Source organism: Poecilia reticulata, chromosome 16, assembly GCF_904066995.2.
Source record: "Poecilia reticulata chromosome 16, P_reticulata-male-v2, whole genome shotgun sequence".
Taxonomy (NCBI): domain Eukaryota; kingdom Metazoa; phylum Chordata; class Actinopteri; order Cyprinodontiformes; family Poeciliidae; genus Poecilia; species Poecilia reticulata.
This window is the reverse complement of record NC_088845.1, coordinates 24,922,794-24,935,976: the sequence shown is the minus strand read 5'-3', so window position 1 is coordinate 24,935,976 and position 13,183 is coordinate 24,922,794. Positions and strand designations below refer to the sequence as shown.

The 13,183-nt window shown below is 41.8% G+C and overlaps 2 protein-coding genes across 8 annotated transcripts in view; both read right to left on the bottom strand.

Moving 5' to 3' along the window:
• Positions 1 to 459: 459 nt before the first annotated feature.
• Positions 460 to 4,344, bottom strand: echdc1 (enoyl CoA hydratase domain containing 1). 4 transcript variants are annotated; one of them, XM_008432093.2, is made up of 7 exons: positions 4,103 to 4,344; positions 3,525 to 3,604; positions 3,149 to 3,327; positions 2,392 to 2,534; positions 2,270 to 2,322; positions 1,842 to 1,922; positions 460 to 1,044 (listed from the first exon to the last, which is right to left on the bottom strand). In XM_008432093.2, exons 2-7 carry the CDS (start codon positions 3,587 to 3,589, stop codon positions 627 to 629), a joined length of 939 nt encoding a protein of 312 aa, XP_008430315.1. In that variant the 5' UTR covers positions 3,590 to 3,604; positions 4,103 to 4,344; the 3' UTR covers positions 460 to 626. The 4 variants fall into 4 exon arrangements, with proteins under 4 accessions (XP_008430315.1, XP_008430316.1, XP_081453400.1 ...); XM_008432094.3 differs by lacking the exon at positions 4,103 to 4,344 and adding an exon at positions 3,939 to 4,089; XM_081597274.1 differs by lacking the exon at positions 4,103 to 4,344 and having other exon boundaries at positions 3,525 to 3,629.
• A 3,173-nt stretch (positions 4,345 to 7,517) lies between these two features.
• The window catches only part of LOC103478331 (microtubule cross-linking factor 3), a 36,349-nt gene continuing 30,683 nt past the window's right edge, over positions 7,518 to 13,183 (bottom strand). For 3 of the 4 annotated variants that reach the window (XM_017309414.2, XM_017309413.2, XM_017309412.2), the window contains 4 exons: positions 13,105 to 13,183; positions 12,889 to 12,968; positions 10,697 to 12,362; positions 7,518 to 8,672 (listed from right to left, as the gene is read on the bottom strand). The exon at positions 13,105 to 13,183 is cut by the window's right edge and continues 452 nt beyond it. In XM_017309414.2, the coding sequence (XP_017164903.1) occupies positions 8,436 to 8,672; positions 10,697 to 12,362; positions 12,889 to 12,968; positions 13,105 to 13,183 (2,062 nt within the window). In that variant the 3' untranslated portion in view covers positions 7,518 to 8,435. The other variant, XM_008432091.3, reaches the window with a different exon arrangement.

Sequence of the window (13,183 nt, the reverse complement as noted above, 5' to 3'; positions counted from 1 at the left end):
ATTATCCATTTAAACATGAAAGTGCTTTGTTTTTATTAAAAAATGTGTTTCTAAAATATTTTTTAAAACTATCATGACAGTATGAGACAATATGTGAAAAGAATCAATCTCCTCCTGTTGCCTCTGAGGAACTGTACCAATTCTGGTCAAGAACAACCAATCAAGGGCCAGGAGGAGGGTCTTAGCGCTGTCAATCAAACCTTATGCACTTGCTGTTAAATGTGCCACTGGTGGAGAAACAACTTACCATTACAGGAAAACACTTTATCCGCTGTCATCAGTTGGCCATGCAAGCTAGCCTTAGCATTCGCAACATGCTAACACATGGCAATGATTGACAGCACTCCATGCTCTGATTGGTTGTTTGAAGATAGCAATGGGACAAGGACAGAGCTTGATATTTTCACAGATTATCTGTCTCATACTATACCTTCATAATGATGACAGTTTGAACAAATATATAAAAAAAATATTTATTTTTTTTGTAAAAGTTACATACTGCAGCTTTAACATGGTTTCAGTGAACCAAAAGTTTGGAAACATCAAACACCAATCTGAATCCGACCCAGAAGCAGCACACGTTGATCTTGGCTAATCTGGACAAATCTCAGGACGCTGGGGCCAAGTTATTTGTGCTTGGACTTGCTGGCCAAGGCTTGCAGATTAGCCAGAGCGCCCCACACCGTCCCAAACACCTCCTTCTCTGTCCGCAGAGCCTCCATCAGGGGGAGTTCTCTTCCTGCCAGCACTACTTTTTTCACCGCCTGGATCACAGGGACAGGTCCTTCAGTGTAGCGGCAAAGCCAGTCTTCGGCCTGCTGCAGGGGGGTGCTGGCACCCGGGGCGTCCCCGTCGGCCTCCAGGACTCCGTCTGCCAGTCCGACGTCCAGGCCGCGTTCAGGGTCCACTTTCATGGCGCCGCCAAGCAGCTTGAGAGCATTCTGGCTTCCAACGATGCGGACGAGTCGCGCAGCGCCGCCCCAGCCTGGAACCAGACCCATGTGTTTGTGGACAAACTGGATCACGCTGCCTGGTGCCATTAATCTGTGAGGAAGATTGTTATATTTAGGATACATTTTCATGAAAAAAAACAAACAACATATTTCTTCTGTTTTTGATTTTTTTTGTCATATTGAAATATTTCAGATCAATACTCAAATTTTATTCTTACAGAGTAAACTAAAAATCAAGTTTTCAATCCATTCATCCATCCATGAACATTATTATAGAAAACAGTTAATCTGTGAAATTTGTGTCCCTCTGCCATCTGCAAAAATATCAGTCACAAACGACCTATCAGACCCAGGGGGAGGGTCTTAGTGCTGTCAATCACCCTCATGCATGGGCATAAATAACTTATTTTTTAATGTAGAAATCATCTACCAATCAAGTTTATTTGTGTAGCACATTCCAACAACAACGCAGTTCAAAACATCATAAAAACAAAAACACAAAGTCATAAACACACAGTCAACAACTGAAACTTTACATTTTGCCAAGTGCCAAGGATGACACAAAACAACATTGGCCCTACTTCTTTCACATTTGGTCAGCTTAATATGGATAGCTTTTTTCCCCTTACCAGATAAAAATAATCTTTTAAAAACTGGATAAAAATTTTACTAGGGTTATCTTTGAACGATATTCAAACATGTCTGATGATCTGAAACATTTAAGTGTGACAAAAAAAGCGACAGAAGAAATGTGTATGGAGACTTACGACACGTAAAATGTAATGAATATATATGTTGGAATGCTATTGTGCCCTATTTATTCATTTCTAAATGAAAAAGCGTTTCCTTTGATATATTTGAAACAAACCAAAAATGGAAGCTCTTTACCTAAAATCGCAGGCGGTGGTGAGTTCTGCACCTCCTCCCAGGGCTCTGCCCTCCACCAGGGCAACGGAGACCAGGGGCAGCCTGCACCGAGAACACCACTCTGTCAGCACATATGAGAAACAGCACCTTGAAGGAAACCCCACGGCATGACGCTGCCACCACCATGCATCACTGAACAGTAGCATTTAGCGTTTAACTTAAACTTTGATGAAAATGGGCCAAATCTGTGGTGATTTGCAAGGTAGTAAAACATGCATTTTGCTCTGCAACTCTGAAAATATTTCCTTCAAAGCTTAAGAATCGGCTAAAGATGAACCCCGACTATGCCCGTTCTTAAATAATGTAATTGTTTTGAGTCAAATAAGCAGTAAAATAAAATAAAAGATGTTTATTGCTTCATTTGCAGTTTGCAAAACGTGAGCATTTACCTGAGCATTCTTGTGAGAGCGTCCTGCATGAACATGCACATTTTCATCCCGTCCTATGAGGGAAGAACGGACTCATTCAGATGTGTCCAGACGGCCAAAACAAAGCAGCCGGTCAGAGGTACCTGGGGGTTGGATATTGCCCGGACTGCGTTGAGGTCGGACCCAGAGCAGAATGTCTCGGCAGCACCCCGAACGACGAGGCCTTTGCCTTCAGTCCAGTTTTCCAGCTGGCTCACCTTCTCCTCCAGGTCCACCATCATGCTGCCTGGCAGGAGGAACAAAACCCAAAACATCAGACTGGACCGTAAAGACTACGACTTGAAACAACACACTAAACTAGGGTTGAAAAAAAATTTCTGAAAATTCAGAGCACCAATTGATTATGTAAATTTTGCATATAATAAATACAATTTCTCACTCCTCAAGTGGTAGTTTTAGCTTCATCTGGTTCAATTATGTAAAAAATAATTACAGAAATCTCCTATTAAGCACCTTTTGCTATCCAATTATTAGTTATTATCAAGTAATCAAAAAAAAAATCAACACATAAGCCCTACACTGTATTGATAAGTTAAGCAGAAAGGGTTGAACTTTTTGCATTTTACAGGTTAACTTAGAAATATTTTTTAGCTGCAGAAACTACCGTTGCTACAAACGATCAAGCATGCATTAATATGTTCTTGCGTTTTAGGCAATAAAATTATTATTTTTCCTTTTAAAAACAAATGTATTTATTTGCATTTTTAATGCAATTCTAATATTATATAACATAATCTTAAATGTAGAAAAATAAAAGCAGAATAGGCCTTTTATATCTGATTAATCGACAGAATGACTGATGGATTAATCGATTTCCATCAAACATTTAAGTGATTATACCGGAGAAGGCGTTCATGCGAGCGGGGTTGTTGATGGTCAGCACAGCGACGCCGGAGTCCTGCTTCAGCAGGTCGACGGAGCCTCCAGGAAAGGCCCGCAGCTTCTGTCTGATCTCCTCCTGGCTGAAGCCATGGGTGCTGGAGTAAAGGCAGCAGCGGCGGCGGCTCGTTGTCTGCAGCCTGCGGGGACAGAGAGGCGCCATTTAAACCCTCACTTGTCCCGCCAGAAACACGGGAGTCCGTGTTAGTTAGAGTGGTAGGCATAAGATGGCTTTGAGAATCGCTGAATTGTAGCTTTTTCCTCCACCGGGGAGAATGAATTTTCTGTACAAATACGGGTTAAGAAGGTGAACAGCTGAGCTCGTTTACTTCAGTACCTGGCCATGAAAGCACAACAGCTGCCGCTCCTCAGGAGCTGTCTGTTCAGGGCGCAGAGGACCATGATGCTGCGTGACGACTGAAGAGGGAGAAAAAGTTGTTTACCTGCAGCATCACTTTCACAAAAACATGTCGAAACAGGTGATACGAGCAATTAGATTTTTATTTGGTTTTATATTGTCATTTTAAAATGTAGTGTATATATAGGTTATGATGGAATGGTGGTTTACTCAGAGAAACTGATGCTAATGCACGGTAATGTTTACATTTTTAATTCTGAAAAATGCTAAAAATGCCGTTTTTACTCTCCTTTAAATTAATGGGTTTCACAGAGATTTGTGTTTCGCTTTTGACACAAAAGACAGAACACTGAGGTTTGTGGTTGTAACTTGGCAAAAGGTGAAGGCACTCACAAAAATGATGAGAGAGAAGTGAACCGATAAATATTTTTAAAATTTGAATGTAGCAAAAAGAATCGCATAGAAATTATCCACAGTGTCACTACACAGTCAAACAAAGGGTAGAGAGGAAAACCGAGGTCACCCAAATAATAATTACGTAAATTCTCCGCACCAACCTTGTACAGCCGTGTGGTGTCGCAGTTAAATCTGCACCACTAGGAACAAAAGCAAGAGAGAGAAAAAGGCCCGCTTGGGTGTCGGTGTATTTAGTTTTCAAATTCCGCCACAAGATGGCGCCCCACAGCAGATTTTAAATCTCTTGCGGAAGTGAAATCAAAATGATCCCTGCTTTTTTTTGTTTGTTTTACAAATAATAGCCTGCAGTGGTATTCACCTAACACGAATTAATATTTTTACCTGCGGTTTTCTAACACAATTAAAATTCTTCTTATCTGATGACAAGAGAATTAACTGTCTTCCACGTTTTCTCTTCTCCCAATAAGATAGATTTGTTTTTTCTCCTGAGCTACAGAAAAGTGGGCCTCTTTGGTCTTTCACATGAACATTGAGTATATCAGCTAAGGAGAAGTCACTTCTTTTCACAGTAAGTAATTTGTTGGTAAGTCTTTGTGTCACTTTAACATTCTTTGCATATAAGTAAGTAGATATTATATGGGCAAAAATCTGCCAGATTGTTTGGAAATGCCACAAAAAAAAGTGAAAATGAGTGGGGAAACACATCTGTCTCCTGTGTTCTGATTTATGTCTTCTGATGCATAAATCTTTTCCTTCCATCCACACTTCCTCTGCTACTATTTAAAAACCCTCATAAACTACAGACAAGTAAAGTAAAAAAAAAAAAAAAAGAAGCTTTTTCTTTACTTTGGGGGGGAAAAAAGGTGCACTATTTCTGCAGTGCAAACTTAAAAGGTAATCAACAAGGTGCCTTTGCATTGTATCCAAGGCTACAACAGGGTAAGCTCTGTTTGACGGTCAACACGTCTCTGGTCTATTTAAAAGTGGGGAAGGAATTCAGAAAGGTTAGTTGGGATGTTCCCAGACGGGCTGTCTCCCCTTCCGGCTCTAGACATTCAGCTAAGACATCTAGCTCTAGCCTGCAACGCATTTATGGGTATTATTCCGCTGGATGCTGAAACTGCAGGATCCAGTGGCGTTGTGATGTCTGCATGATGCACAGTCTGTACAAGCCGCATTCTGTTCTGTCTAACTGCGGCTTGGATTTCAGTGCTGCAGCTGCAGACTGATAATTCAGCTGCTAATGGAGGCCTGTCTGAGACTGCAGCTTGGCAAAGTGGAAGATACAGAGGAAGAGCTACACATGCATGCACAAGTGCTGCCCCATGCACGACCGTATGTGACTGCGAGTGCGCGATCAGTAAAGTGATACACAGTGTGTCGATCAATAAGGAGCCCTCCTTCACAGGAAGTGTGGGAATGTGCTGCAGTCAGCCTGGTTTTAAAAGCAGCTCTGAGATAAGATACGTCATGCACATTGAGAACTTAGTTTTTTAAATATGTGCCAAATCACCACAAAAATATATATTAAAAATTCAATTTTTTTACTGTGGAGCAGTCAGTAGAACTGTTATCTTGCTGCAAGAAGGTCTAATTTCAACAGAGCGTCTCTGAATATGCAGTTTCCTTTAGACTGGTTTCACTTCAGCTTTGTAAATGGAAAAGCCAAGATAGACCTGAGTGCATAGGGAATGGATCAATTTATGAATCAGACTGCATCTTTTGAATTATTGATAGCCAAATTAAATGACTAACAAGAATCATACAAGCTTGTCTGGAATATGTTCTTTTTATATATAAAAGAAGTACTGTTTTTGTGGAGTATGCAGAAATTATATGATTATGTGAATTTATGATCATCATATATGTTGTGTGTGATCTTTAAAAATCAAATAAACATTTAAATATATATATATATTAAAAGCAGAGCATCTCCAAGATAGTGGAACAAGAGACTGACATTGTGGATGTGCAGATTAAAACTGCTGCAGCAGTGGGATGCCATTCTCATTATAGGCAAATATCAATTCAAAAAAACATTTCCACCTTGTTGAATTTATGTCATTAACTAAGGTAGTTCTAAAGACAAAAACTGACTTGAAGTCGTACCTAAAAAAGAAGTGACTGGTTAGTGTATAAGCTTTTTTCAAAATACACTATGAGCCACAAGGTGGTTCTAGTTTAGAGCAAAACCACTGTTCAGTTGGCAGGAAGTATATAGCGACGCCAACAAGCCATCTTGGAAAAGTGAAATCTGTACTTTTACTGTCACCGGTATGATTGTGATCAGCTGGACAAACACTGCTGACCCCACAGATTAAAAACGGGAATAGTGTCGTGGTTTATTATTCCAACAGCAAAAATGATCCTGCAGTAGCGTTTGCTTCCACACTTTGCGTCTAGAAAATAAGCCACTGCTGTCACTCTGCTGGGCTGATCAAACGCAGATCGCTGCAGAAATTCTTTCCAGTGCTGTGATTTTAAGCAGCTCTAGCCTGCAGGCAGTCGGCGCTGGTTATATAATGGTCGCTCCATCTGGAGACCTCCAGACAACCAGCACAGGTCTTTACTGGGAATTAACCCTCTTTCCCAACCTTGACACAGAAAAGCAGGATGAGACATTGGGCGCGGAGCTCAGGCGAGCTTCACGAGAGAATGAAAATATTTATATATCTATCGGGAGAGGGGTAAGATTTCTGGCTCCACAACACTGCCACACCTGCTATTTCCATCAGCAAAGGGTGCCAGGTTTCAGGGTGAGGGGCGGGGTTGGGTGTCTGTCCCACTCAGGGTCGCGTGTCTCTTTAAATTTATCAACAGTCCTGGAAAAATGTAATAAAGAAAGCTAAGTGATGATTTATCAGATGAAATGTTAGGCTTTTTTCCACATTTCAGTTTCTCTGATCACTGTGCAGATATTACTTGGAGGAGCAGATCAGGGTGTCAGTGAAGACATCTGCAAGTTGGTAAAAAAAGCAAAGGAAGCCAGACAGTTGTTTGGTTCTGGTGCTTCAGTTTGCCGGCTGCAGTGTCGCATACAAATCATCTGAGTTTAATGTGAATATTTATGTGAAAGCTGCAAAGTTTAGGAGTGGGATAGCAGTGCACCTCTGCCAAGGGACAATCAGCAGAGCATGATAGTCCTCAAGTGACATTAGGAATTAAAACTCAGGCTATTGATTATTACACTTTTAGGTAAAACTACAAAATATTACATGACAACTTAGCATCTTCTCCAAGCATCCCAAACTCCTTCTACTTCCTCCATATTGCAACCACAAGCTTTTATATAGGCAGACATTTCAGTTTCTACATGACTCCAAATATCTGCAGCTGTCACTGCAATGAAAGGTGGGATTACAAATGTTCACTCAAGCCACACTTTTCAGATGTTTGTTTTGTTTTCTTAAAGTGAAAACCACAAATTAGTTTGTTTTTTTCCAAGTTCCCAGCTATGTCCTACTTTATTTCAGTCTTCTGCTTAAAATCCCAAATAAAATAACATACATTAAAGTTTTGTGGTTTTAACATGATGAAATGTGAAAAACGTCAAGGCATTTTTAGAATATTGTTTATTATACAAAACCAAGAGCAAAGGCATCGTGTTTCACCATCTTTCAGCCATAAAAAAACGCTACCTAGCAAAGTAACATCCTCAAAGATGAGCATTTAGAGTAAAAAAAAGGAGCATGTGTTATGCAAAAAAAAAAAAAAAACAGACTTGTAAATACAGTTTACACACAAACCTTAAAAAAATGTTAGCTATGGCAAAAAAGAGAAATTTTATTCCAAACAATACACTTAAAAATCAAGAAAATGCACAAGAAACCAGCCTTTGGTACATATTATAAAAAGTCGATTTTTATGCAGCTATTACTAAAAGTAAATGTTTTTTTTTTTTTTTGCTTCACAATAATAAACATAAAGTCAAAAAATAAAATATTCTGGTCACAGTCAAGGTACAGTCCAGTCATGTGCTGCAGGGTACTTTATGCTAGGGTAGTCATGCGCAGAGAAATCTTTGCTCCATCTCTCCATGTCTGAGCTGAACTTACTGATGCACACATTTTAATTGAAACTAGTCTTTTTTTTCAGGTTGTAAATCCAGTCTGTAGCAGAGATAAATTAGTTAAAAGCTGTTATTAGTAGATTTGTAAAGCTACGCTAGTGGTCAACGCTGAAATCCAGACCTGAGCAGATTATTTATTAGATGCTGTCCGTCGCGCCTGGCAGGTTCACATGGGCCATAATGACGATACTTGTAGCTGTATGGAGTTATTCACCTTCCTTCATCAGGTATGTTCCACAGGATGCCACAAACACAGTTTGTCGATGAGTACATTCGAAATAAATTTTCTGTCCTTCGTATTGACTTGGTGTTTACAAGAGGGGGAAAAAAAAAAGGATAAAATGTTCGGATTTTTTGTCAGTGAAGGCTTCTGGTTGGTTCTGAAAACACAGCAACGTGGAGTTTCAAATGATGACGGTCTCTATGTGAAAGCCGTGTGTGTAAGCGAAGGAGGAAGAGTGCTTCTGGAGGGGAAAGGAAGCAGGGATGACGGGCGTGGTGCACGGAGAGGACGAGGGAGAGGAGGATGAAGTGGGGGAGCGGCTGGCCCATCTGGAGGGGAGGCGACGGTTGGCAGGACGGGCGGGCCTTGAAAAGTTCTTGTGGACGGAGGGAGGCGTGACCGAGGACTCTTCGTCTTCCTGTAGAGAGGCAGCAGAGTTAGCATTTAGGATTATCCCGCTGTTCCGTCTGCATCCAAGCTGACGCACTCAGTAACTTAACATCGTTTCACGTGTTTCAGCGGTTGTCTTCTTGAGCCTGGGGAAAATAACGGGCATATTTCAAACAGGAACTCTAAACACATCGGCACGCTCCTGCGTAAAGGTCACACAAGTAGCTCTGATTGATTTCATCCCTAAGGGGGGGCAGAGGGGGAGCATTTGAAGTCAAGATAGCTGACATGTGAGGCACTTCTTCCCCTCGCCAACTCTTCTGAATCACCAAGGTTTAATCTCTGACAGTTCCACTAATGTGGTCCTCCCCGTTTCATTCTTTTCATGAGGTTCTCGAAGCTGCCCTTCATAATGACTCCCACAACATCTTTAAGATTAGCATGACTTTAAAGCAACGTAATTACTTCAGCATTCTCATTTTTTGTGGTCTGCCAAGGCCAGTTAGTCAGCTGGCTTCTTGCAGATACTTCAGTAATTACCACACAACGGCCAGAAATCACCGGGGCCTTCTGGAAGGACTTAAAAGTCCAACATCAGGCTGGTGTGGGCTGCAGGTCCCCTTCCTGTTTCACTGTCAGCTCCTCGGGAGCCTTTCAGCAATGGAGTGGCCCAGAAGCCCAGATTATAATGGAGGCTCTGGCCTGCTTTTATCTCTTAGCACATACCAGAAATAAACAACATTCCCACAAGAGCTGGCCTCTGTCGAGGGCAATTACTTACTGTTTAACAAAGTGTTGGAACAGAAAGCAACGCACAAGATCCTCCAGGTCCACTGACACAGCAAGCTTTGAGGATGCAGTCTAACTGAACCGTGAAATATATAATGATCAGGCATAACATTATGACCACTGACAGGAAGGTTGCCGCATATCGCCCAGAGCTGGGCGATATGTCTTGAAGTAAAATCTAAAACTTTTTTCATATCAGATCCGATTTCCAATTTTAATCGATTTTTTTTTTTTTTTTTGATTTTTCTCTGAAGTAGAAATTGCAAATAAATATTTAGTAATAGTGGTTATAATTTCAAAGATCCCATCTCTGAGTTGTATGGTCTCATTTTACAGGACAGAATCTGCTGCTGGCAGATTCTGTCAGCAGCAGATTCTGTCAGCAGCGATCTCCAGTTGTGCTGGAGATCGCAGCACAACTTCAGGCGTCTGCTAGAGTTCATGCCTTGATTGGTCATAGCTACAAAAAGGGGCGGAGGCAACTCAGGCTGAAACGATTAATCGTGATTAATCAATTATTGAAATAATCATCCAATTTAGCAATCGATTGTTAACTGGAATATGCAGCCTCAAAAAATGCCATTTGTTGAAAGAATGCACTCAGAGCAGTAATTAAGTCTAAATGGTACAAAACAATTGACATTTTGCATTTATGATTTAAAAAAAAACCGTTTCTTATCTGTAAATATGTTCTAGCCAGAACTCCTCAAGTGGCAGTTTCACCTTAATCTGGTTCAAATTCTGTTAAATAAATCTCATATTAAGCATCTTTTGCAATCCAATTAATTGGTTAATCCAAAAAAGTAACACATTAGCTCTTCATGGTATTGGTAAGCCAAGTAGAACAAGCTGAGCTTTTCACATGTTGTTAGAAGTATTTTGTCTCCTGCGCATGATCAAGCTTATGCCAAAGGAATGCCACGTTATTTCATTTTTAGGCAATAAAGTTCCTTTTAATATGAAAGTGAAATTGAATCATATGTTTATTTGCATCTTTTAATGTATTTCCAATGTATAAAAAAGGTTTAAATGAAAAATCTGCAGCATGTGCCAGTTTTTATAATCAGATTAATTGATTAATCATCAGAATAGTTGATCGAATACTCGATTACTGAAATAATAATAAGTTTAAGCCCAGTGGCAACACACTATTTGGCAAGTGGACATAATGTTATGCATGAGTTCATGTTTTAGTTTTAATCTACAAACTGAAATACCTGAACACTGAACTGTGCAGCTAAGGAAGGGCGAGGCTTGACTCACCTGCACTTTCAGCTGCATCTCATTGACACTGTGGAGGCTGACCTGTGCGGTGGGTGATGTGTGAATGTGTCTCAGAGTGGGACTTAAAGGCAGAGGGGCCATGTCCAGCATGTCCAGTTCTGTGGGGTTGGAAACCATCTCGTTCTGCAGCGCACGTGCGGCGCTCTCGTAGTTTTTCAGAATCTTTTCCACGGCACCGTAGTTGGATCTCGAACCCTCCGGTCGAGGGTACGCAGCGAGGGTGAGAGGCTTCCACGGATGTTCGTTCATGATGCGAGGGACGGGTCTGGAGGAGTCGAGCTGGAGAGGAGAGTCTGACCTCTGTCTTGGCTGCGCCACATGTCTTTTCTTGCTCTCGGCAGACGGCTGAAGCGGGGAGACGCTGGCTCTGGCTGGCTGAGGTTTTGCTTTGTGGGGATTTTCCCTGTTGGAGTTGGAACTCTCCACAGATTCGTCTGGCTGGGTGATCGCAGATGAAGGAGGCTCGTGGGTTGCTCTTTGTTGGGATTTCCTGGAGAAGCTGCCTGTTTTTCGCAGTTTGTGCTTGGCCTCACTCTGGGAAGGCTTTGGAGCCTCTTTGAGTCCGGGATGCGGCTCGTCCAGTGAGAGGACGGAAGGTGTTTCTTTGGAAGCGCTCCTCATCTGCACTGGCTCCGATTCAGTGTTTTGTTTGGTAGAAGTTGAGATAGAGGGTGATGGCAGCGCTTTAGAATATGAATCTGTGATGTCAATGGAAACATCAGAGCACATGGATGGAGATGTAGCGTCATTGGGTGGTAATATGTGGCTTGATGTTCCAAACACTGGTTGGCACGCCTCAAAAGAGGTCTCTTGTGCATCCACGCCCCGGCCCATCTCAGCCTGAAACAAAGTTCTGTTGAACTCGGCTGTTTTTCGCTCCAGCATCAGGTTTCTTCTGGAGCCCTGGAGGCTGGGACTAACGGACTGAATTCCTTGTGAGATCGAATCCACTGGGAATTCCTGGATAACTGGAAACACTTGGACCTTTCCGACATCATTGTTTTTCTGTGGGCACAGCTCTTTCCCAGCAGTCAATATGTTGACCTCGGAGAAGCTTTTCTGGACGGTCCCGTATGTCAGCTGTTTATTGTGGGTCAACTTGCTGGCGTCACAGGACCAGCGATTGTGGCAGCAGCCCGTGTTGCAGTTGGAGTTGGAAGGTATAGAGCAGGATGTTGGCACGCCATCTTTAAAGACTTTTCCCTCATTCTCCTGAAGCATGGCCTCAAACTTCCTGACAATGGATGGGCTGTTACACTTTCTGTCCAACAGAACACAGGGGCTATGGCACTTCCTCATTGTGGCCATAGGGGACTCTGGGATGTGGAGTTCTGTGTCTGGATTAGAGGAGTTTAGGTTCCAGGAGGAAGTACGAGGAGGAATGGGTGGAGCCGCCGTCTCCATGTCGGAGGATTCTCCAGGACTTGTCTCTGCGTCTCCGTAGCGATATGGATCAGAGGTGTTTGCCATCCAGGTGTCGCTTGAACTTCTGTTCCAGGTGCTTTCTGGTGACAACGTGATCCAGTTTTCTCGCTGCAGAGCCCGGAGGTCATCGTAGATCTGGCTGAGGTCGCAAGGAGCCTCTTCTACCTGCAGAAAGTTTTTTTCATGTCCCTCAGACGGACACAGGGATTCGGATTGGTTCCTAGAAGAAATTAGGAAACAACTTTAACCCACTGATATGGCATTGTCTAATTTCACTTCTTTACAAGTGAGAATTAAAGTTTTCCATGTGCAGATTCCATTCTTTTCCAGACTCAGTCTAAGCATTTTGGTGCAATAAAAATATGACGCATATCTTCTTTCTCCTCTGTCAAATATTAAATCAGACTAAATATTTTCTGTTTTAGGTCAGTTGAGAGATTTGTTGTTTTTGCTAATGCCACAATAAAGTGAGATAAATAAGTGCATGTTAAATTTTAGGTACGGTACGATTCAAATTTTAAAGAAAGAAGAAAAAGCAATTCTAGCTAGCCTAGTTTAGTTTGATCTAATGTCATCAAATGAAAAAAGTGTCTTTTTTGTGCAAACATTTGGTTTCAAGTACAAGTCATGGACTTATTTACATCTACATAAAATTTGCCTTTCTCCAACAGTGAGGCACATGTGGTATTAACTATGTCAGCCTCATCAGATTCTGGTTATCAAGATGCTTGCAAAAAGAAATCCACCTCTTATCTCCGCTCTTTTTCCTGATCTCGTCCTGGTAGCTACAAAGCTCCTCGCTAACTCGGGCTATTTCCTTTAGAGCCTGAGAAAGAAGGACACAACAGACAGAAAGACAATGAGACAAGATTAACATTTTGTAATTGGGAAGTAATAAATACTTCACAAATAGTCCCCTGATATTAACAAACACATGTTGAAAATCAGCTTTAAACACTCACAGCATTGAGCGCAGTCGTGTTCTTCTTCTTGTCACTCCCGTAACTCAGTCTGGCCCAGAGAGGACTCTCCGGAGGAACT

Excerpts from the sequence above, each read along its gene's own strand:
- echdc1 (XM_008432093.2), bottom strand. The coding sequence starts at position 3,589 with ATGGTCCTCTGCGCCCTGAACAGACAGCTCCTGAGGAGCGGCAGCTGT. Across the intron at positions 2,323-2,391 it reads GGGCAATATCCAACCCCCAG|GACGGGATGAAAATGTGCAT; the intron begins GTACCTCTGACC and ends CTTCCCTCATAG. Across the intron at positions 1,045-1,841 it reads ACCACCGCCTGCGATTTTAG|ATTAATGGCACCAGGCAGCG; the intron begins GTAAAGAGCTTC and ends TCTTCCTCACAG.